The sequence below is a fragment of the Salvelinus alpinus genome, chromosome 6 (genome assembly GCF_045679555.1).
Source record: "Salvelinus alpinus chromosome 6, SLU_Salpinus.1, whole genome shotgun sequence".
Taxonomy (NCBI): domain Eukaryota; kingdom Metazoa; phylum Chordata; class Actinopteri; order Salmoniformes; family Salmonidae; genus Salvelinus; species Salvelinus alpinus.
In genome coordinates, this window is record NC_092091.1 from 20807849 (window position 1) to 20832336 (window position 24488).

At 41.5% G+C, this 24488-nt stretch overlaps 1 protein-coding gene across 3 annotated transcripts in view; it reads right to left on the bottom strand.

The window, feature by feature from the left end:
• Positions 1-6346: 6346 nt before the first annotated feature.
• The window catches only part of LOC139578334 (RNA polymerase II elongation factor ELL-like), a 54174-nt gene continuing 36032 nt past the window's right edge, over positions 6347-24488 (bottom strand). For all 3 annotated transcript variants that reach the window (XM_071405782.1, XM_071405784.1, XM_071405783.1), the window contains 7 exons: positions 18440-18564; positions 11408-11534; positions 9789-10359; positions 9335-9401; positions 8999-9170; positions 8775-8819; positions 6347-8685 (listed from right to left, as the gene is read on the bottom strand). In XM_071405782.1, the coding sequence (XP_071261883.1) occupies positions 8569-8685; positions 8775-8819; positions 8999-9170; positions 9335-9401; positions 9789-10359; positions 11408-11534; positions 18440-18564 (1224 nt within the window). In that variant the 3' untranslated portion in view covers positions 6347-8568. The remainder of the gene's footprint in view (positions 8686-8774; positions 8820-8998; positions 9171-9334; positions 9402-9788; positions 10360-11407; positions 11535-18439; positions 18565-24488) is intronic.

Genomic DNA, 24488 nt, shown 5'->3' on the forward strand with positions numbered 1-24488 from the left:
CCTCATCTGCACATCTATCACTCCGGTGTTAATTGCTAAATTGTAATTACTTCGCCACTATGGACTATTTATTTCCTTACCTCCTTACTTCATTTGCACACACTGTATACAGATTTTCTATTGTGTTATTGACTGTACGTTTGTTTATTCCTTGTGTAACTCGGTGTTGTTGTTTTTGTCGCACTGCTTTGCTTTATCTTGACCAGGTCACAGTTGTAAATGAGAACTTGTTCTCAACTGGCCTACCTGGTTAAATGAAGGTGAAATAAAAATAAATAAAAAAGCAAGACCTGTTAAGAAATTAGATGATATGTGCCCTAGCCTACCACACAAAGGCACTATGGATTTATTTTTTCTGGTTGACACAGACATGCTCAGGAAAGTGATATCACAACTTAAGACTTCTACCTGCCTTCTCGATCCTATCCCCACCATCTTCTTCAAAACAGATTTTAATTGCATATCTAAAGAAGTGCAAGCTATTGTTAATCACTCCCTGTTCACAGGCACTTTTCCCACTGCACTAACAACTGCTATGGTGAAAGAAGAAATGTAATCTAGATTCTTCAGCTCTTAGCAATTTACGGCCAATCTCCAACCTTCCATTCTTAAGCATTATTGGTGTTCAAACAGCTAAATTACTGCCAACTCTATTTAACTTTTTTTTTTGGCAATCTTGTTTTTGTGCCCACCACAGAACAGAGACAGCCTTAGTTAAAGTGGTAAATGATCTTAGAGAAAACACAGATGCCAAACAGCTCCCTGTCCTTGGATTTAAGTGATGCATTCTACACTGACCATGATGTCCTTCTGGACAGACTGGAGAGGTGGGTTGGCCTCTCTGAGAAAGTTCTAAATTGGTTTAGGACCTATTTAACTGGTCAATAGTTCTTTGTCACCCTTGGTGAACATAACTCAAAGACAATACATATCACATGTGGTGTACTATTCAGTTTATATATGTTACCCCATGGCAGTGTTATCAGAAACCACAGCATTGATTTTCACTGCTTTGCAGACAGTACACAACTTTACATTTCTGTCTCACCAGAGGATTTTAGAAGCACGGATAAATGATTAGACTGTATTAGTGATTTAAATACTTGGATGGCTCACAATTTCCGCCAGCTAAATCAAGACAAGCCCGAGGTACTTATTGTCGGAGCCAAAGCACACAGAGAGAATCTGTCCGCACAATTTAATTAATGAGCAATAAAGATTAAACACCAGGTAAAAAAACCTTGGTGTCATTTTAGATTCTGAACTCAATTTCGAATCACACATTAGGAATGTGTCCAAAATAGCTTTTTACCACCTGAGGAACATTGGCAAGGTATGGCCGTTTCTATCTCAGGCTGATACAGAGAGACTCATCCATGATTTTATTACAAGCAGGTTTGACTACTGTAATGCTCTCTGTCTGGTCTACCCAAGAAAGCCATTGGTCAACTGCAAAACATACAGAATGCTTCAGCTCGGGTACTGACCAAGCCTAGACATTACACCGTTTTTAAGGTCTCTGCACTGGCTGCCTGTGAGTTTTAGAATACATTTTAAGATTATTCTATTGGTTTTAAATCAATCCACAATTGTCCACCCCAATACATGTCAGGCATGCTTTTAAGTTATGTACCCAGTAGGTTCCTCAGGTCCTCTGGCACTGGCCTTTTAACTATCCCAAAGCTTAGGACCAAGAGGCATGGAGAGGCAGCCTTTGGTTACTATGCCCTCAGCCTCTTGTACAGCCTGCCAGAGAACCTGAGGGGGGCCAAAACTGTACACATATTTAAAAGAGATCTTAAAACACCTATTTAGCTTTGCTTTTCCTTAGGGTGCTTTTTAGTCATTCAGTTTTAGTTATTATTTTGTTTTTTATCCTCTTATGTTTGCTGTGTAGTAAATATATTATTTATTTTATTTTCAGTGATTTGTATTAGTTTTTTCCTGTGAAGCACATTGCGTTGCATTCCATGTCTGAAATTTGCTGTATAAATAAAGCTTGATTTAATAATGTAACCTCTCACAGCCTTCTCCAGGTTGAAAAAGTAATGGAGACACAATCTGCAGTTTATAAATGAAGTACTGCTGCCCCCTAGAGGATTCTGATGAGAGACTTCCTAGATGTGTTTGAATGCCCATACTAACATACTGTATACTACATAGTTAATGACTATATACTACATACTATTAGTTAATTATAGTATACTGTAAACGAGTTGAGCGTACTAGAGCTTCGCCTGTCTACCAGATGTTGATGCTGTTGCTATGCAACCTCTTGCTAGCTTGATAGCATAACAAATGACTAGCTAAACATTTTACGTTTTCGGGTGTGTTTGTAAATTCAATCTGGAATGACAGAGTGCGCTCTGCGCGTTTGTAAATTCTACTCTTGTCAGATTGTGTGTTAGTAAATTCAGCGCACACATTGGACGCTCTGGCCGAGGAATAGCCTGTAAATTTGATCCAAGCGTTCAATGGCAGTCAAGCGTCTAAGCTAACGTTGGCTAGCTACTTCCAGACACAAATGAGAGAACACCTCACTGACCATTGTACTCTCCCTAGCAGAGCTGGTTAGGCGGTTTCCTGTTATCCAGAGCATTGGTGACTGTAACTGTGCTGCTGGTAACAATTTAATTACGCTGTTTTTAGGACGTTTACTGACACTGGCCATTTTCAACTTTGTATTGAGTGTTCGTAAATTAATCAGTTATTCTGCGCAAGAGTGCTCTGAAATCGGAGTAAATAGCCAGAATTAACAATGTCCAATGAAACGCACGACTATACCGCTAAATTAAGAATGATGTGAATAATCATGTCAATAAACGTTGTGTAGTTAGTTAGATAGCATATAGTTTAACATACTGCCTAGCCAGTTCGTTGTATTAGGTGCCAACTAACGTTAGGTAACTAAATTAGCTAACATACCGGTACATACTGCTGCTGTAAGGGAAGCGTAGCTTACAAATTGTCAGCCAACGTAACGTATTTTAAAAGTCATTACTTTATTACATTGCTCAACATTTTCTTAACATTTGTCATAATTAGTTAAAGAAATGAATTTGTATCCATTCTCGTCGGATTTCGGCTGCATATTTTCCGGCAATCTGAAAAACTGTGAAGCCACGCCCATTTTCTGAAGTTGGATTATGGGCCCTAAATATGGAACGCCGTTTGGGTCTTTGCATGTCAAAAAAGATACACGCGTTAAATAACAGCATTTGACGGGTCAAATTAGCTTTTTATTCGCCACGTCAAATAACACAATTCCGTTAAAGAATGTTGTGTGTGCTGAATTTGCATGTAAATTGTACAATACTGCTTTGGTAATAAGGCATTATTTGTTCAACCGAATGGGAAAACGATGGTGTGAGCATTTGGAATTAGATCAGGATCAAAAATATTTGCAAATATCTTTGATACCGATGTTTTTAAAACTTCTGGGGTATCTAGCTAGCTTTAGCTTGGTACTGTAAGAAATGCTGTCTTCATTGACCTTAACACATAGCTATAATACTGTTATAATGCCTTCCTTATTAAAGCAGACTTTGTTGCAAATATCTTGCTACACCCCACATTTAAACACCATCTGCCCGTAACAGATACAAACCTCACTCCCCCACGCAGGGGAGGATGGCTGACTCAGACCTTTTATTACCACTGATAAGGGAGGCATGCCATTATGCAGCACGCACACGCACACGCACACACACACACACACACACACACACACACACCCTTGCTTTAGGCTGGGTTTCCAGGAACAAAGAACAGTGCCAGGAACCAATGAGGCATGGACACCAGTGTGGAGGGAATGGGCCTCCACTTACAGCGACCAGTCAGGAGCACGAACTACAAGAATCTACCTACGTCATTTACTGTATAACTAGAACTGCACAATATGTTTCGGGTCTCTTCTTCCGATAGTTCCCTAAGAACTAGACGAACGGGGCCGTGCAGCACGCTTTGCCAGATATTTTTACCTCTGAATAAACTGTCTTTATAATACCTTATCCACCTCGTCCAGCATCTCAACTTGGTCTCATTTCTCTAGTAACGAATCATCAACAGTACCAAGTTAGCACCAATGCAACCAGCCTGAAAAGTGACTTATTGCGGGACTTTTAAACAACTGTGAATTGAGCCACATTATTGTACCAGTGAACCTACTATGTGTATTGAACACTATTCCAGAGGAGAAACTATGCAATGTGGATGTTTTGGAGCCTGATAACTCTGAGGACTTTGGGGAAAAAAGCACTTGTGTACTGAGTAGACTGATACCCCATTTCATTGATCCCCAAGCATTGATCCACCTCCTGGGGAGGTGATTTCCCACAGTCAAAGTCCCGCAATAAGAGCTAAGACGCTAATATTTGCAAATCTTCACAGTTGTGTTCTGTAGGTGTCACCGAGTACTTATACACAATTTCATTGCTCCACATTCCAACACTCCAACCTTGTTTAACATGACCTAGTCTAAATATGGCACCACTTTCTAATACTGACTTTTATTTTCAAGGCGAAACGCAAATTCCATTATTGTGGCTAATCTTTATTGTAGCTAGCTTTAGAACACATAACCCTGTCCGGTCAAGCAATACTAGCCAGATGACGCTAACTGGCTGCTTATAACGTTATAACGTGAGCAATAGCTGGCTAGCTAGTTATTTCAATAGGAGAACAATAAGTGGGTACCTTAAGTATTCCCCCAATGCAATTCTATAGTCGTAACACATTCACAGTTTTGATTTCAACTGATTTTTGTCAAATTAATAAATTGTCTTTTGTTGAATTTATATAAGAACATTCCAACCTCGTTTAGCATGATCTATTCCATTATGGCATGATTCCACTATTTGTATTAATTTGCATCACTTTCATTGCGACACTTTTATTCTGAAGGCGAATCGCAAATTCCACTATTGTGGCTAATCCTTATTGTGGCTAGCTTCACATAGGTGGGTCCGACCACCATTAATCAAATAGGAACGGTCTTAAAAATTAGGGGCATTTTAAATGACACCTAGATAGAAAGTTAGCTAGCTAACTATAGCTACTGAAACAGATAGTCGTTTTGTTATGTTTTTGAGGAAGAACATTGTTTGTATCCACCAGATAGCTAGAATTGTTTATGACCAGCACTGTCCATAGCTTGGGGGAAGTGTGTCTGCGTTCGTGCGGCAGCGGCAGGTGCGGGAGACAACTTTACCAGCATCATAGCATAAGTATCGGTGAATCGTTGTGACCGTGTAATCAATGCGTATTAACTACGTAAAAACAATTATGAACGTGTTCAATTATTATGTGACGTGCAGTCTTATCCAGGTCCTGATTGGTCAACAAGCTTATTTGACGTATCTTTGTTTGACACGCAAAGAACCAAACGGCGTTCCATACCTAAAAGCATGAAAATAGTGTATATATATATATGGAGCATGAATATTCCGTATTTTGGCGAATTTAGTAAGACATCCGGGAACTTTTGACATACTAACTATAGCCATACTACTAGATTCACGTCATAAATAATACGGTTAGTGAGAGTATTCGAACACAGCTCCTGTTTCACTGTTAACTACTGTACTGCTGTCATCTCTACATGCCATGATGTTGCTTTTTTACAATGATAAGTAAACACATATTGATCAAGGACAGGTGTGACAATATACAATGGAGAGAAAACATACATTCCACATACGAGTTTATCAAGAAAACATGTTCCAATGATTCATGTCCACAGGGCTAAATATAGATTTCCTGCCCAATTATGAGGAAATCATTTTTAGAAATGGGGCAGGAAACACAGTACATTCAACAGTAAAACAAATGACACTGGGCAATTCAAGTACCAGAAATGAGGTGTAATTTAGAGCTATATGGGAACAGCAATAGAAAGTGACATGTTTTGTGTATTCAGTAAAATATCAGGCCAGGACTGATAAGGGGGTGAAATCATGTTGTTTGGCCTCTGTATTTGACATTTGTAATTCTTTACAAAATGTCCCCAAATCTCAATTCCGCATAATTAATGTGGTTTGTGTGTTTGAAATTCCATGCAACAACTGGCTCAGAATATGACCCCAAATAAATATTTTAAATAATTTTATTGAAATAAAGATCAATTTCAGTCCCAGACCCTTATGGTTTAAAAAAGCAGGCTTTGGGTTTAAGCGACAACATCCCCACATCTTCTCCAAAGCCATCTCTTTGCCAAAACAGCAGCATTTGTAATCATATGAAAACTTATACTTAAACTTAACAGGTCACTTGGCACATCCAATTCATACCATGGTGTACTGTTCTGGCAGTTCATACTTAAACACAACTAGTTCCATATCCAAGCAAATGTATTTACCATCTTTATTGATGAAAAGAATGGAGTCAAAATGGATTGACCGCAAGTGAAATGTATACAGTAATCATATTAGAATGTCTCTATAAAACAACTCGAGTATGAGACCAGCGAAAAGTTGCTTCTTATTTATAGAGCTCAACATTACTGGGTGATGACAAGAATGGATTCTGGTCACAAAACATTCACAAGACCCCAATGTTCTCTTCCCAGAGGCAATCTGTCAGACCCAGTAATCAGCATTGTGACCAATTAATCTTTCAGCATCAGCCATGTTGCGTAGTGTTTGGATTTCATGTGTGATGATACAGTAAACTTACATGGAAACATCTAAGCAAAGGCATGTAGATCCCATTTGAAGTGAATAAGAGCCCCACTCACATCTTAACCAAAGGCTTGATGACATGTTATAGGGCAATACTGGTTTAAAATGACATGTTCAAAATAAACCAACAATTACTCTGAAATGGATTATGCCATTTGGTCAATTCCTGGGAGAGCATCTTGTTTTGGTATTAATGCTTGTCAGAACATTGTCAAATAGTTTCCATATTGAAGTTTAAAATCAGGGCTTTGCATGTCCTTGGGAAGCGGTTTCAAGTAAAGATACTAATACTGGTCATTGTAAGACATTCGGAAAGCATGCACTGATGGACAAAGTGAAAATATACATTTTGACAAAACCCAGGTAAGAGTAACTAATATTTGCAACAAAAAAAAGTGGACTTTCCATATTCACATAAAATGGTCAATATCAGAAATGCATTAGTTGACTAGACCAAACTTGACAAGGGATTGAGAGCTTAGTGAAGAACAGTTTCCAAAACATTACAGCTTTTCTGATCATTTCAGGGGCTTTCGGGACACATTGAAGAGCTGTAATACTGTAGCCTGGCAGATACACAAGGATAATTGAGTCATCCACTCCACTTGGAAGATGTGAGGCTGGTCCTGGGTTAACAGTCACCTTGACAATCATATTGATGAACAAACACGGGGTTGGGGGAAAAAAAGAAAAACATTGTTTAAGAGCAAATTGTTTGTATTGATTGAAGGGAAATTATAACCAATATATTCCACTACATTGAACAGAGAAAATTTACAATAGTAAATGCTGCTGCATGGGGTATACTAATATCTTCCAATTTATGATTAAAGACTACATTATGTTGAAGAAGCTGATTTTTCCATCTTCCCTGTTTCCATTAGGTGATACAATTTTGCCTGAGTGGGGTTTGCAAATTTCTGACAGTGAACTGGCTTTACAATTGCGTAGGGAAGCTGAAAACAACCTTGCCCCACAGCAGATCGGCATAGCCAAGTACCATCACTAACTATAATTACAGTTTACCATGACCAATTCTGAAAAATACTTTACCAGCTGGTGTTACCCCTTTATATTCATTAAGCTCCTATCATCCGAGGATGCACCTGCTCTTCCATTAAGTCCTTCTGGTTAAGACATATGAACAAGATGTAAGAAAAGCCAAACAGAGGCACCTGTGCCTGACTGGAGTTTTTATATCATTGTCTTTATTAATTGATGGGGATAGTTGTATCTCTTTAAAAGGAAACAAATTATGAACAGCAACAGATGGACAATTTGATGGCAGCTTTTGCATAAAATACTGGCTGACATTCAAGATGAAGACAAAAACAATACACTGCCTTGTAGTACTGATTGAGGAGTGTAAAATTATAACAGATCTTGTTATCCCTATGTAAGTCCAAAAAGAAAAAAATAAATTAAAAAAGAAAACATAGTAAAATAGTTAATCAGAAAACATGATATCGCAATCCATATTTTTTTCTCTTAAACTATTTGCATTTGGCTTAAGATCTGCTGACTCCCTTTCAGTGTCACCATCACCCCCCCAGTCTACAAACCAGGAAAGGCTGTTTGGAGATGTCCAAAGAATGTGGATTTTCCATTTCTACTCTTTGAGAAATCTGTGTGCACTAAGGTGGGCTGAGAGTATGAGAAACACCACCACAAAGCTTTTCCGGATGCAATGTAGCTACACAGCGATCTGGCCAAACATGCCACAGTCTTAAAAAAAGAAAAAATATAATGTGGTCTGCTTTGTCCTCACTAGTGCTTTTGGCCCCAATGAGGGGAATACTCCCTTCATGGCATCTTTAGTAAGTACTTTTAGAGTAAGCAGAATCCAGTTTCTTTCTGTCTGGTTTCCAGAGAGAAAAGAGTAAATGTCAAACTAGTGCCAGTTATGAAGTTGCTGATGATCATATTCTGCTATAAGTTTCTTTATATGTGCCAGTTTGTTGTGTAGATATTCACAGCGATTCTTCTCTTGGCTATAGTTTCGATTCGTCTGTGAAGGATAGAAAAACAATCAGTATTTGTGGAGAAATTCCTTTAGCAGCTTTACGAAAAAAAAGAAAAACCAGATGCAAAGCTTACCTTTTTTATTTTACGATACTCTTGGAGTATCTGATTGTGGATTGTCTGTAAAAGAAAATACAAAATGACGATTTATAAAATGGATCAATCGGTGATTGTCAGAACATTTCATTCCAATTTTAATCCTGAAGTTGAACATGAAAACAAAAATAACTCCGGACGGCACCATAGTGCAGCTGAAGTGCTTAGGCAGAACAGTAGTCACAATGCTCCAGGGGGTGTACCTTGTACTGGTCTGTGCCTTGTTGGAGCTGCTTGAGCTCAGTGTCGAGCACAGTGAACTGCCGAGTGATGCCCTCTATCCGAGAGTGGAGGCCACGGTACTCACTGTACTCAGTATTAAAGTCATTCTTGTAGGTCTGACGCTGCTCGGAAGAGCCAATCACGGTATACTTCCTGTTCAGAGGGTGGGGGGGGGGGAGAAATGCAGAACTAAGAAAGAGGAGTGATTCAATGAAATACCTCAATTGCGCACTTTCCATGTCGTCAGGATCTGTTGCTGAAAACAGTCATTTCATTATACATGTATTTTGGTTTTGTAAGAAGAAGGAAGTGCTTACGATAAATAGTCTGCCATCTCAGTCGATGACGAAGGAACACTGGTGTTGTTGCACATTCCATTGAGATCTGAAAGGAAGCACAAGGTGACTTTGTAAGATAACCTTTCTCCATTGAAGCCGATACATGAAGACTCACTATTTATTATCACTTACATCAGTCAGGGCTTCCATTCACAAGAAAGCAGACTGCAGTAATCTAGGTATAGTGTTCATACATACATTTTATCAATTCATTTCAAATTGGGACAAAATCAGATATTTGAAATATAAGGATGAGCATGTGTTGTCTTTCCATTGTGCAAAATGTCTGAATTACCCGATTTAAAACTCATGAGCTGTAATCATGCTTAGCAGTAGAGGTCCCCAATTTTGCCAATCAGTCACCTGATTTAACTGAGTACCAATGTGATTACTACAAACAATGACTATAGATCTCTATACTATGACAACTCACCTGTGCTCCTGTGTGGAATACTGCTGCTCTTCAGGTTGTCAGGGCTGGAGGTGATGTCACAGGCCTTTCTTGGTTCAGGAACACGCTCTTCCACTCCCTTCCTCTCCCTCTCCTTGGACTTTTCCTTGTCTTTGTGTTTTTTGGACTTCTTCTTGGACTTGCCGTGCAGGGAAGGCGAGGAGCTCTTGCCTCGGGGCCTGTCGCGGCCCATGTGTCTGGGGGACGAGTGGCCCAGGCTTGGAACGGACAGTGCTGCAGGCCCAGAGAAGACGGGTGGCTGGCTCAGTCTCTCGGCCATGGCTGCCTCCTGGCTCTCACAGTCCCGGCCATTGTGGCTGGAGTCGTTGCTGACATCAGAGAGTGGGTCGAAGGGTCGGGGGATGTCCAGCAGGGGGAGCTGGGAGCTGGATGTCACACCGTCTCCTACTGCCGCGACCATGACCCCGCTCACCTCCTTCCCATTAGAGGAACTCAGCTTGCCATTTACTGGTCCCGCTGCCTTGTTGGCGAGGTGTGATATCCTGGGCTTTTTGTTGGCCAGTGGATCAATGAAATCCGCAGCCGGCCGTTTCTGGCAGAAACAGAGTTTGATGCACAAAATGAAACAGGGAATGTGGACTCATTTCACCTCTAAGGATTCTGAGAAAGTATGAACTGTAGTTTCTATTGATGACACATCAAGATAAAGAATATATACAAAAATGAAGTTAATGTGCTGTGCTGGTGAGAAGCAGAGGAGAAGGTCAGAGTAGTCAGAGTGAAAGGGAACTCGGCTACACTGAGTGTATGATGACCGTGCCCTTTCCACACAATGCATGGTATTGTATTACTACCCGACTTAATTTGAACCGGCCTACACTAACAACTTTAGAAGTGGCTGACCTAATCACAGTGGAGCAGGAAGTCCTTGGTTCTGAAATAACACTAGGCCCAGTTTGAAGCCCTGTGGACCGGCACGGCTCCTTAACCTGTTTAGTTTGGCAGAACTCCTCGAACGTCTCTCACCAAACCAGACAACTGCTCCGCTGTGGGTTTCTGTTTACAGCTAGTGTTCCAAAACTCCCTCTTTTCAACACCATTGCACGTTTGTGTGTGTACGAAGGAGGGGGAGACTGGAGTGTGTATTTGCTAATGCGTAAGGGAGGGAATGGAAGGGAAAGGACATGAGGTGTCCGAGGTGAAAACCCAGAGGGGAAGGAGCTAATAATAAAATCTATAGTAACTCCACAGAGAACAATGAGACAGATATTTCACTGGATGTATAAATGCTCCTTGCTTGTTCTGCCCACTATGACTAATTTGCTCCCATTGGAAACGACAAGCTGTGGTCTCTTGGTTTAGTTATACAATTTTTTGGTAACTCCTCCTGAGAGGACGTTCTGTGAGGACGGTGGGGAGGAGGTGGAAAAGAATAAAAGGGTGGAGGAGCATGGCGCATGTAGCTCAGTTGGTAGAGCGCAATGCCAGGGTTGTGGGTTCGATTCCCACGGTGGACCAGTATGGGGGGGAAAGTATGAAAATGTACGCACTCACTACTGTAAGTCGCTCTGGATAAGAGCTTCTGCTAAATGACTAAAATGTAAATGTAAGAGAAGGAAATGGAGGAAGAGGAGGCTTACCTGCAACGGGGAGCTGCTGGACAGCTCTTTGGGAGGGCTCACTGGGAGTGGGACCTCAACTGGAGGTGGCGGAGCCACTGTGGTGGTGGTCGTGTTCTGAGTCTGACTTTGGGCCTGACTCATTTTCCTAAAACAAAGCAAGTCACAGAAACAGAGTCACCACACAGTGAGACATAAATAATACATTGCAGAAAGCCCAAAATTCAGACTTTCATTATTTGGGGAAAAACTTCCAGAGTTCGGGTTAAATCTATTGTGATACCCCCTGTCCGGGGGTATCATCGGATGGGGCCACAGTGTCTCCTGACCCCTCCTGTCTCAGCCTCCAGTATTTATGCTGCAGTAGTTTATGTGTCGGGGGGCTAGGGTCAGTTGGTTATACCTGGAGTACTTCTCCTATCTTATCCAGTGTCCTGTGTGAATTTAAGTATGCTCTCTCTAATTCTCTCGTTCTCTCTTTCTTTCTCTCTCGGAGAACCTGAGCCCTAGGACCATACGTCACGGCAAACCGGGCATGATGACTCCTTGCTGTCCCCAGTCCACCTGGCCTTGCTGCTGTTCCAGTTTCAACTGTTCTGCCTGCTGTTATGGAACCCCTACCTGTTCAACTCTTAATGATCGGCTATGAAAAGCCAACTGACTTTTATTCCTGATTATTATTTGACCATGCTTGTCATTTATGAACATTTTGAAAATCTTGGCTCTCTAATTCTCTCCTTCTCTCTTTCTTTCTCTCTCTCGGAGGACCGGAGCCCTAGGACCATACGTCAGGACTACCGGGCATGATGACTCCTTGCTGTCCCCAGTCCGCCTGGCCCTGCTGCTATTCCAGTTTCAACTGTTCTGCCTGCGGTTATGGAACCCCTACCTGTCCCAGACCTGCTGTTTTCAATTCTTAATGATCGGCTATGAAAAGCCAACTGACATTTATTCCTGATTATTATTTGACCATGCTTGTCATTTATGAACATTTTGAAAATCTTGGCTCTCTCTAATTCTCTCCTTCTCTCTCTCTTTCTCTCTCTCGGAGGACCTGAGCCCTGGGACCGTGCGTCGGGGCTGCCGGGCGTGATGGCTCCTTGCTGTCCCCAGTCCACCTGGCCTTGCTGCTATTCCAGTTTCAGCTGTTCTGCCTGCGGTTATGGAACCGCCACCTGTCCCGGACCTGCTATTTTCAACTCTTGATGATCGGCTATGAAAAGCCAACTGAAAATTATTCATGATTATTATTTGACCATGCTTGTCACTTATGAACATTTTGAACATCTTGGCATAGTTCTGTTATAATCTCCACCCAGCACAGCCAGAAGAGGACTGGCCACCCCTCATAGCCTGGTTCCTCTCTAGGTTTCTTCCTAGGTTTTGGCCTTTCTAGGGAGTTTTTCCTAGCCACCGTGCTTCTACATCTGCATTGCTTGCTGTTTGGGGTTTTAGGCTGGGTGTCTGTACAGCACTTCGAGATATTAGCTGATGTACGAAGGGCTATATAAAATAAACTTGATTTGATTTATTGCTGAAGTAGGTCGAGGCACATTGGGGCCATACTTGCGAACATTAGAAAAGTGTAAACTTTCTCAGTCTCAAAATGCGCATCAGACAACTAAAATCAATCAACGTAGTTGCACTTGATCAAATGCTACATACTTTATATCCACCAACCAATGGCATTTCTTAAAATAGGTCAAATTGGCCACCAGCAGGATATTTTAAACCTCCAGATTGAAGTGTTGAATGCCAGTATAGCATGATGCATTCTTGACTAGGCTACTAACGTTAGACAAAATTCAAAAGGCAAGTCTTCGCATATAGGCCTATGACAAAAATCAAGTTTTTGCTAATCCGTTTCACACACACACATCCATGTGCTTTTGTGGGGAAAAGATCAAGGTCTATACAACATTTACGTTTACTGCACAGTAAAAAAAAAGTCAAAGAGCCATGGCCTTCTCAATTGGCTGTCATGTACCATCGCATCCTGGTGGTACACACTGCCAAAGAGTTTGACTCAAAAATGACAGTGCACATTAAAAGGAAAAATCCGACAACACTGAAAAAGAAAAAGTGGTTAAAAAACAATATGTTTGGTGAACAAATGTTTCATTTTGGCGTTATAATAAGGTTGGTAGCAACATGGAAAATCTTTGTGGAAACCTGTTGCAGCTCAAGTCGACAAAAAAAAAAATCCACAATGCAATCCTCTGTGCTGACTGACTAGCTAGGTAGCCAGCCAGCAAATGTAGCTACACACAATAATCTCAAAGACAATATCAGCATGCAAAGTAGCTAGTTCGCTGTAAAATCACCTAAACAAACTGCACTATCAATTTAGAAGTCTAGCCCATTTTTCCCCACAGCAAGAAAGGAGTTGCCATATTAATACAATAAACCCTTTTTCATTATCAAGCCAATTAAGAATATTGTAGAAACTTGTAACGACGTAAGAAATGCAGTAATTATATTGTGAAACAAACTAATTTTGCGAGCTATGACATGAAGTAATTTGAATATGTTGCAAGAGAATAATTTGACCTTATTAAACTCGCCAGATCATTTCCCGTCAATTTAACTCGATTGACGGTTATGATTAAGCAATAAGACACAAGTGGGTATGGCAGCCAAGTGGTTAGAGTGTTGGGCCAGTAACCAAAAGGTTGCTGGATCGAATCCCTGAGCTGACAAAGTAAAAATCTGTCGTTCTGCCCCTGAACAAGGCAGGTAAAGCTACTGTTCCCCGGTAGGCTGTCATTGTAAATAAGAATTTGTTCTCAACTGACTTGCCTAAATAAATAAAGGTTAAATAAAAATATGGCCAATATACCACGGCTATGGGCTGTTCTTAAGCATGACGCATCACGGAGTGCATGGATACAGTTGTTATCCGTGGTATATTGGCCATCTACCCCAAATCCCCAGGGTGCCTTATTGCTATTATAAACTGGTTGCCAATGTAATTGGAACAGTAAAAAGTATATTTGTCATACCCGTGGTATATGGTCTAAAATCAAATCAAAGTTTATTTGTCACGTGCGCCGAATACAACAGGTGTAGACCTTACAGTGAAATGCTTACTTACAGGCTCTAACCAACAGTGCAAAAAAGGTATTAGATGAACAATAAGTAGGTAAAGAAATAGAACAGTAAAAAGATTGGCTATATACAGTAGCAAGGCTATAAAAGTAGGGAGGCTACATACAGACCCCGGTTAGTCAGGCTGATTGAGGTAGTATGTACATGTAGATTTGGTTAAAGTGACTATGCATATATGATGAACAGAGAGTAGCAGTAGCGTAAAAGAGGGGTTGGCAGGTGGGACACAATGCAGATAGCCCGGTTATCCAATGTGCGGGAGCACTGGTTGGTCGGCCCAATTGAGATAGTATGTACATGAATGTATAGTTAAAGTGACTATGCATATATGAACAGCTTTCAGCCCAATAAGCATTCAGGGCTCAAACCAGGTTTATAATTGTAAATAAATCTCCTTTGCGGATATGCATAACTATAGATAAATCCGACAGGAGAGTTTGAGTGATGAAAGTTGGACAGAGGATCTTTATCTCTGAGCAAGAAATACTTGGACTAAATTAATGCTAGGCTATTTTCTGGCAAATGTGCTGTTATTTGCCAGATGCTAAGAATACAAACCATTATAAAATAGCCCATTTGCAAGATTGACTTGTCATTTCAATGGGCATAGGCTACAGACTGATTGTAATTCAACTTTGCCATTGTTTGCTTAGATAAAGGCAGGTAGCCTTATAGGCCTACATCTAAATTCAGATAGTCTACAGTTGCTTAGACAATATGTAGTCAAGATGTAAACTCAATGATTAAGCAGCTTGCATAGTTCAAATTAAGATTTATTCAACATGAATAGCGAGGAGATTGAGGTAAGAAATGCTTGTGTTTCCCAAACCATGCTGGAATAGGCTACTGAGGATGGGGTCATATCTTTAATTCACTGAATTAAATATTACTGTATATGAAGTGAATATGCTTGTGAACAGTTTAATTTTTTAAATATATTTTTTAACTTGTAGCCCAATCTGACCGCTGTTACCGTCAATCTAACAACTATGTTCTAACAACTGATCGGCAATTGTGATAGAGCTTCGATAGCTTCCAATTTAATTAACTAAACATGTCCCTTAATAATGGCATAATAACATTGAAGTTGTGCTATTTATTAAATTGGTTTGCCAGCTACAGGTAGGCTACACAAGTGGCACAAATTGATTTGCAATGACTTCAGAGATTGTCATTTCAACATATTTATTGTATCAAATGGTTACCCACAATGGCATATAAATTAATAGGCTACTTGATGGCCAGAGGCAAATGTATCATTCTCCACATTTAATGTCAGTTTCATTGAGGACTTCTGCCCATAAAAAGAACCACGCGAGGGAGTTCCATAACTTCCATTTCAAATGTTCACTTCGGCAGCCCCCGAGACCCAAGAATTGAGAATGTGTAAAACCCTTCGCTTTATATGGTTTTCCATGAGAAAAGTCGACATTGGAATGAACAGAATTTTGCAAATATATCCAATGCGCTCTAGAGCGCCTAAGGTCATTTTTCCTGTGCTTTGTTGCCTGATTTCTTTATGTGCATCAGTTCTAGCGCGTTAATGTTTTATGGAAAAAAGGTTGGAAATAGGTGTCTCCATAATGACAACGTGAACGCGACTGGTCGACAATCTGCTGGGTGGGGCGTTATTACTTTCCTTCATTCATTGGATCCATATCTCCTTTCTATAATATATCTAGGATTTGGCACCATGCGATGCACCCCCCTGGACTAAAGGGGCAGACAAATAGGAAAAATTTGCAAGACCCTCTGTTAAATTACACATTTCCTGAGGTAGGAATATCTCACATATGATCAATGGTTCATTCGAGAGTTATGACATCAGATAGTATTGAAATCTGACATGTATGATAGACGTTTTCGCGATTTTAAAGTCGTATTCTTATTAACTTCCAATGTAGCGAAAGAGACTACGCAGTGCTACATCATGCCGGACGGCTTTCTGCCTGCTTGAATGCCAATAACTCACAGATACACATGAAAACATTAAATGACCCAGGTAAATCAACAGATCAGAGATGCACAAAAACAATATAACATTCAACAAACATGTTTGTTAAGGAAAACACTGTTCACTGCTGTCCTCGATTCAAAATAGCTCATGGTATTATAATTAGACATATAAAATATTGTACATGTAAAGTGTAGCCTACATGTCTATGTAATATAGCAGCGATTATTATTTAGGTAGCAGTGCCAGTAGCCTGTATGTCAACAAGAGAATTCTATTTAAATGTATTCGTAACAGTCATTTACAAGATTTTGGCTCCACTTCTCAACACAGCAACACAATAAATGTAATTCTACATCTCAAAAGGGGGGGAAAATGTGAGATTCAAACCCTTTCCATAATCTGCGACAACTACGTGGAGCTAGGCACTACACAGAGCTATTTGACCAGTCAGTCAAGCATGTGATCTAGTTCTTTTTTTTTTTTAATCAGAAGGTGCCGTTCGCTTTCAGGAACAAGTGTTGGATTATGTCCAACTACATCGAGTTTAATTGGATGATATGGAATTTTAATCATATATAAAATCACAGCCAGCTATGCAGGTTAGCACAGAGCTAAATCAGCCAGGTTATCGGTGGGGAACAGATAACATATAGTGTGTGCTCACGAGCAACTACTTTGACGGTTTTAAATGCGCATTGAGATGGAGAAAAAGTATAAACAAACCTTTTCTAATTTCACAAGTAGAGCCCCATTGAGTTGACAAGTCTGCAATCAAACTAGTACTAGGTGGTTGTATTAATTCATAGCGCCAAGGTTAACTCTATTCCCTGTTCCAATGGACCTGTGACATATTGGCACATGACAGCATTATGGTGGCCTTGCTCTACATTCTGTTATTTTCCTCAACTCAATTCAGTCTGACAGATACAAATAAAACTGACCTGGTTTAACACAAGTCAGACATCATAACCAGATCATTGACAAAGCCCTGGGTGAGATGCTAAGTTACAGTTGCATAAAAAAATAGAAAGGGTGTGTAATGTGTACATAAACAGGTTATTTGTGTATGTTGGTAGTGTGGACAGTAGGGGGCAGTGGGATACACTGGGGAAATCTCCAAACCACACCCTGACAGAGAGCGAGTGGTAGGGAGGAGAAAGAGGGAGAGAGAAAAAGCGAGAGTGCGCTAGAGGGGTGGGGAGAGCAGACTAGGGGAAAGGCTGGCTGCTGTGCTCTGGTCAAGTCCCAACTGAAGACAAGCAAGCCCAGGCCTGGACCTTGGACCAGTGCCACCTCACACATGGATCAGCATGTGCTGGAACAGTGTTGCATCACAGGCCTTCCGATCATTTTGCTGCACCACTCTTGCGTGACTACGGCTGGTGTTCAAACTTTAGGGGAGGGAGGGTGGTCAGCTCATAAGCTAGCCAAGCTCAAAGTCCAGTCCCAAAAAATATATGATTGAAATATATTGCTTTGGGATGACTTCCACAGAAACATTTAATAATTGAGTGTGTGAAATATTCCCTGCTATATTGAGTCCAACAACTTTGGGTCAACTCCGTAAACCCAGCTAAGCGCTCTGCAATGCCTATTCTAAATTTAGCTGGGATGTACATTTTCTTACTGCCCCAGATGTTAAAAAACAGCTTTTTCCACTGGGTCCCACCAAAGAAAAAAAAGCCAGCTAGTTCTGTCAACAAAACAGGGCAGAGGGAATACTCAGAGCAGGGATCCACACAGAGAGAACAGTGCCTGGTTTCAGACTAGAATCTACTATTCCTGAGCATACTTGGAGCTCCTGGGATTCTATGGAAGTTTGTTTAAACCACACAAAGCAGAGGTGAAAAACTCCAGAAACCAATGTGGGGATGATCCCATTATTGCTGGTTTATGCCGCTGGCAGTTATTGACACGTGGAGCTACACAGAAAAGCATTGGTTTAATATGGCATGCGGTATAGTAATATAGCACCATCTAGCACATACCGAACAAGGATCCTCTTCAGAAGTTGCTGGTCTCCCTCAGTGTAGCCTGGCCAGTCCTTCTGAATGTCCTTAAACAAAGAGTCCTTCAATGTGAAGGTGTTGTCTCTCCCATTTAGGTTAGCCACCTAGAGACAAGCGACAGCAATCAGTGCATTACAATAATGCCATGATGCAGTATTCTGGAAGAACGCATTTCCTAAACCTATTCTCAAGAAATGCACCATTAATACCCTGCACCACTGGCAGTGACTGACTTGTTTGCAGTGGGCTTCAGGGCCGGCTCGGACTTACCTGTAACCACAGGCTAAGCCCCGGCTCTAAGTGTCTTGAAGGCTTGGGTCCTGTGACTAATTTATCAGTTGTGGGACAGAGCTCAGAAGGGCCCTCGGTCTGCCAAGGTGCAGCAAACCCAACCTGTTGTGAAAGGCACTCTACCTTATGAGCATGGGTGTTATGAGATGGGTGGCACCGGCCTGAAATATGATTGACCCAATGTGAATTGGGGGGGGGCACTAAGGGTGGCCAGAGCAAAAATACAGTGCGTTTGTTCTGGCAGTTTAGTGGGCTGGCTTTGGGACCAATGTTCCCTCGAATTCCAGCACCAAGCAAATTTCAGGTCTGCTGAGCACAAACTTGAATGTTTTGAAAAGTCAGTGCAACTTCCAGGGTGCGTTCGTTGTGAGCACAGAGGCTGTACCCCTCTTTAAATTAAAAATAGGGTTGTCCCGACTAAAAATTATCTTGGTCGACCAAGAGTCAATCGATTGGTCGAAATGTTCAAACGTGTATTTTTCCATATATAGACATCCTATGTGTTTTAATCAAATTAACTATATGCACTGAGCTTTTATGATGTTTTATGCGAACTGTTCGATTAAATAATTAAGACATAAAATTGACTAGATTTAGTCCGACCGCACTGACGAGCAACCATTGTCTCTCTTCCCTGCTGCAGCGACCACCACAGAACATCAGTGTGTATCGTGCTGTCCGTGTTGCTGAAGCTGCATCATAATTACAGCCATTTCTGACTGAAAAGTTGTTACCTAAACAAATTAGGGATTTCTGTAAAACAATCCCTATTCCTTCAACCCTTGCTCTCTTTACGTGATGTATGCAGATGACCAACAGGGCCTGACCTAGGCCTATAGCATATCACAATCACATAAATAAATCGATTATAACAAACTCCGAACACATAACAGCAAAATTAATGCATAGGACTTGAGAAAAAAAACTGAAACGGGGGAATGTTTACTGGTTGCTCAGGAGGTAAAGGGGAAGTCAGATGTGTGGAAAACAATTGACTTGTGGAAAATACTGATCAAGAAAAAGGAGCAAGTGCTGCATCCATATCAGGTGTGCCAAACAGGTGCTGTTAGATTACAATACAACTTTTCTGAGCGATTGTTAACAATGTAAAAAAAAAAAAAAAAAAAAATGAAGCGTACCTGAGAGGCTGTAGTAAAAAATTAAAAATAAAAAAAATCTAAAAAATGTAAAGCCTTTATTGCAGCAAAGACTAAAAACAGTCATTCATTTGAGAATGAAATTTCTGAAATGGAACGGTTTAGGCCTATTTAATATTCAATGGTCGCTTTGCTTTGTAATTTATAAAACAAATGCTTGATTGCATTTCAAATCATGAATGACTCGTATGCGGTGTTATGACGAACTAAAAATGAATGATTGATACAGTAGCCTATATAAGTATTGAAATATAGACCTAAGTAAGTTACGGTATTAAGACTTAACAGGATGCGCTCTTAGGCCTACAGCTTGATGGTGGTTATACAAGGCTGGGGGCTCCCAAGCGGCCTAAGGCACTGCATCTCAGTGCAATACCTGGTTCGAATCCAGGCTGCATCACATCCGGCCGTGATTGGGAGTCCCATAGGGCGGCGCACAATTGGCCAAGCGCCGTCCGGGTTTGGCCGAGGTAGGCAGTCAATTGTAAATAAGAATTTGTTCTAAACTGACTTGCCTAGTTAAAAAAAAAAAAATATATACAGTGGGGAGAACAAGTATTTGATACACTGCCGATTTTGCAGGTTTTCCTACTTACAAAGCATGTAGAGGTCTGTAATATTTATCATAGGTACACTTCAACTGTGAGACACGGAATCTAAAACAAAAATCCAGAAAATCACATTGTATGATTTTTAAGTAATTAATTTGCATTTTATTGCATGACATAAGTATTTGATACATCAGAAAAGCAGAACTTAATATTTGGTACAGAAACCTTTGTTTGCAATTACAGAGATCATACGTTTCCTGTAGTTCTTGACCAGGTTTGCACACACTGCAGCAGGGATTTTGGCCCACTCCTCCATACAGACCTTCTCCAGATCCTTCAGGTTTCGGGGCTGTCGCTGGGCAATACGGACTTTCAGCGCCCTCCAAAGATTTTCTATTGGGTTCAGGTCTGGAGACTGGCTAGGCCACTCCAGGACCTTGAGATGCTTCTTACGGAGCCACTCCTTAGTTTCCCTGGCTGTGTGTTTCGGGTCGTTGTCATGCTGGAAGACCCAGCCACGACCCATCTTCAATGCTCTTACTGAGGGAAGGAGGTCGTTGGCCAAGATCTCGCGATACATGGCCCCATCCATCCTCCCCTCAATACGGTGCAGTCGTCCTGTCCCCTTTGCAGAAAAGCATCCCCAAAGAATGATGTTTCCACCTCCATGCTTCATGGTTGGGATGGTGTTCTTGGGGTTGTATTCATCCTTCTTCTTCCTCCAAACACGTCGAGTGGAGTTTAGACCAAAAAGCTCAATTTTTGTCTCATCAGACCACATGACCTTCTCCCATTCTTCCTCTGGATCATCCAGATGGTCATTGGCAAACTTCAGACGGGCCTGGACATGCCCTGGCTTGAGCAGGGGGACCTTGCGTGCGCTGCAGTATTTTAATCCATGACGGCATAGTGTGTTACTAATGGTTTTCTTTGAGACTGTGGTCCCAGCTCTCTTCAGGTCATTGACCAGGTCCTGCCGTGTAGTTCTGGGCTGATCCCTCACCTTCCTCATGATCATTGATGCCCCACGAGGTGAGATCTTGCATGGAGCCCCAGACCGAGGATGATTGACCGTCATCTTGAACTTCTTCCATTTTCTAATAATTGCGCCAACAGTTGTTGCCTTCTCACCAAGCTGCTTGCCTATTGTCCTGTAGCCCATCCCAGCCTTGTGCAGGTCTACAATTTTATCCCTGATGTCCTTACACAGCTCTCTGGTCTTGGCCATTGTGGAGAGGTTGGAGTCTGTTTGATTGAGTGTGTGGACAGGTGTCTTTTATACAGGTAACGAGTTCAAACAGGTGCAGTTAATACAGGTAATGAGTGGAGAACAGGAGGGCTTCTTAAAGAAAAACTAACAGGTCTGTGAGAGTCGGAATTCTTACTGGTTGGAAGGTGATCAAATACTTATGTCTTGCAATAAAATGCAAATTAATTACTTAAAAATCATACAATGTGATTTTCTGGATTTTTGTTTTAGATTCCGTCTCTCACAGTTGAAGTTTACCTATGATAAAAATTACAGACCTCTACATGCTTTGTAAGTAGGAAAACCTGCAAAATCGGCAGTGTATCAAATACTTGTTCTCCCCACTGTATATACACACTGCTCAAAAAAATAAAGGGAACACTTAAACAACACAATGTAACTCCAAGTCAATCACACTTCTGTGAAATCAAACTGTCCACTTAGGAAGCAACACTGATTGACAATACATTTCACATGCTGTTGTGCAAATGGAATAGACAACAGGTGGAAATTATAGGCAATTAGCAAGACACCCCCAATAAAGGAGTGGTTCTGCAGGTGGTGACCACAGACCACTTCTCAGTTCCTATGCTTCCTGGCTGATGTTTTGGTCACTTTTGAATGCTGGCAGTGCTTTCACTCTAGTGGTAGCATGAGACGGAGTCTACAACCCACACAAGTGGCTCAGGTAGTGCAGCTCATCCAGGATGGCACATCAATGCGAGCTGTGGCAAGAAGGTTTGCTGTGTCTGTCAGCGTAGTGTCCAGAGCATGGAGGCGCTACCAGGAGACAGGCCAGTACATCAGGAGACGTGGAGGAGGCCGTATGAGGGCAACAACCCAGCAGCAGGACCGCTACCTCCGCCTTTGTGCAAGGAGGAGCATTTCCAGAGCCCTGCAAAATTACCTCCAGCAGGCCACAAATGTGCATGTGTCTGCTCAAACGGTCAGAAACAGACTCCATGAGGGTGGTATGAGGGCCCGACGTCCACAGGTGGGGGTTGTGCTTACAGCCCAACACCGTGCAGGACGTTTGGCATTTGCCAAAGAACACCAAGATTGGCAAATTCGCCAATGGCGCCCTGTGCTCTTCACAGATGAAAGCAGGTTCACACTGAGCACATGTGACAGACGTGACAGAGTCAGGAGACGCCGTGGAGAACGTTCTGCTGCCTGCAACATCCTCCAGCATGACCGGTTTGGCGGTGGGTCAGTCATGGTGTGGGGTGGCATTTCTTTGGGGGGCCGCACAGCCCTCCATGTGCTCGCCAGAGGTAGCCTGACTGCCATTAGGTACCGAGATGAGATCCTCAGACCCCTTGTGAGACCATATGCTGGTGCGGTTGGCCCTGGGTTCCTCCTAATGCAAGACAATGCTAGACCTCATGTGGCTGGAGTGTGTCAGCAGTTCCTGCAAGAGGAAGGCATTGATGCTATGGACTGGCCCGCCCGTTCCCCAGACTTGAATCCAATTGAGCACATCTGGGACATCATGTCTCGCTCCATCCACCAACGCCACGTTGCACCACAGACTCCAGGAGTTGGCGGATGCTTTAGTCCAGGTCTGGGAGGAGATCCCTCAGGAGACCATCCGCCACCTCATCAGGAGCATGCCCAGGCGTTGTAGGGAGGTCATACAGGCACGTGGAGGCCACACACACACACACACTACTGAGCCTCATTTGGACTTGTTAAAAGGACATTACATCGAAGTTGGATACGCATGTAGTGTGGTTTTCCACTTTAATTTTGAGTGTGACTCCAAATCCAGACCTCCATGGGTTGATACATTTGATAATTTGTGTGATTTTGTTGTCAGCACATTCAACTATGTAAAGAAAAAAGTATTTAATAAGAATATTTCATTTATTCAGATCTAGGATGTGTTATTTTAGTGTTCCCTTTATTTTTTTGAGCAGTGTATATATTTAAGGCTGCTATACTAAGCCTATTAATGATAATGAAATGAATTATCATTAGCAATAACAATAAGGAGATCAAGGTTATAATTATTATATAAAGTGTAAACACTAATTTAATTATAAATAATACCAGAGAGGCTGGTCTAACGAGAAAAAAGTGTGAAGCCTTTATTACAGCATAGCAAAGATTAAAAACAGACTCATTTGTGGATGCCTGAGGCTTGGTGTTCAGAGTCAGTAGGCTATTAAACACACAAACAAGCAACAGAAGCAGGATCTGTCTTATTTTAGTAGATAAGGATGATTTATAAAGCCAGGCATATTTAACAGTTAGGCTATTGATTAAAGACCTAATTAAGTTGGAGTTTCCTCTCCTCACTTTTCTTAGACAATTAAGGCAAGGGCTGTTGTCTCATCTCTATAACTCCGCTGCCGACTCTGGCGCATTGTTCTCAATACCAATATGCTGGATACTTTTGTTATTATGCACATAGCAACATGGTGTAGGAAAAGGCACCAATTCAACAGCGCACTGATGTGTTTCAGAATCACTATCCAACGCGGGAGAAAACACATCTTATTTGTTGCGCCATTGTTCTTACATATAACCATATAAAACTCAGCAAAAAAGAAACGTCCCTTTTTCAGGACCCTGTCTTTCAAAGATAATTCGTAAAAATCCAAATAATTTCACAGATCTTCATTGTAAAGGGTTTAAACTGTTTCCCATGCTTGTTCAATGACCCATAAACAATTAATTAACACGCACCTGTGGAACGGTCGTTAACACACTAACAGCTTAGACTGTAGGCAATTAAGGTCACAGTTATGAAAACTTAGGACACTAAAGAGGCCTTT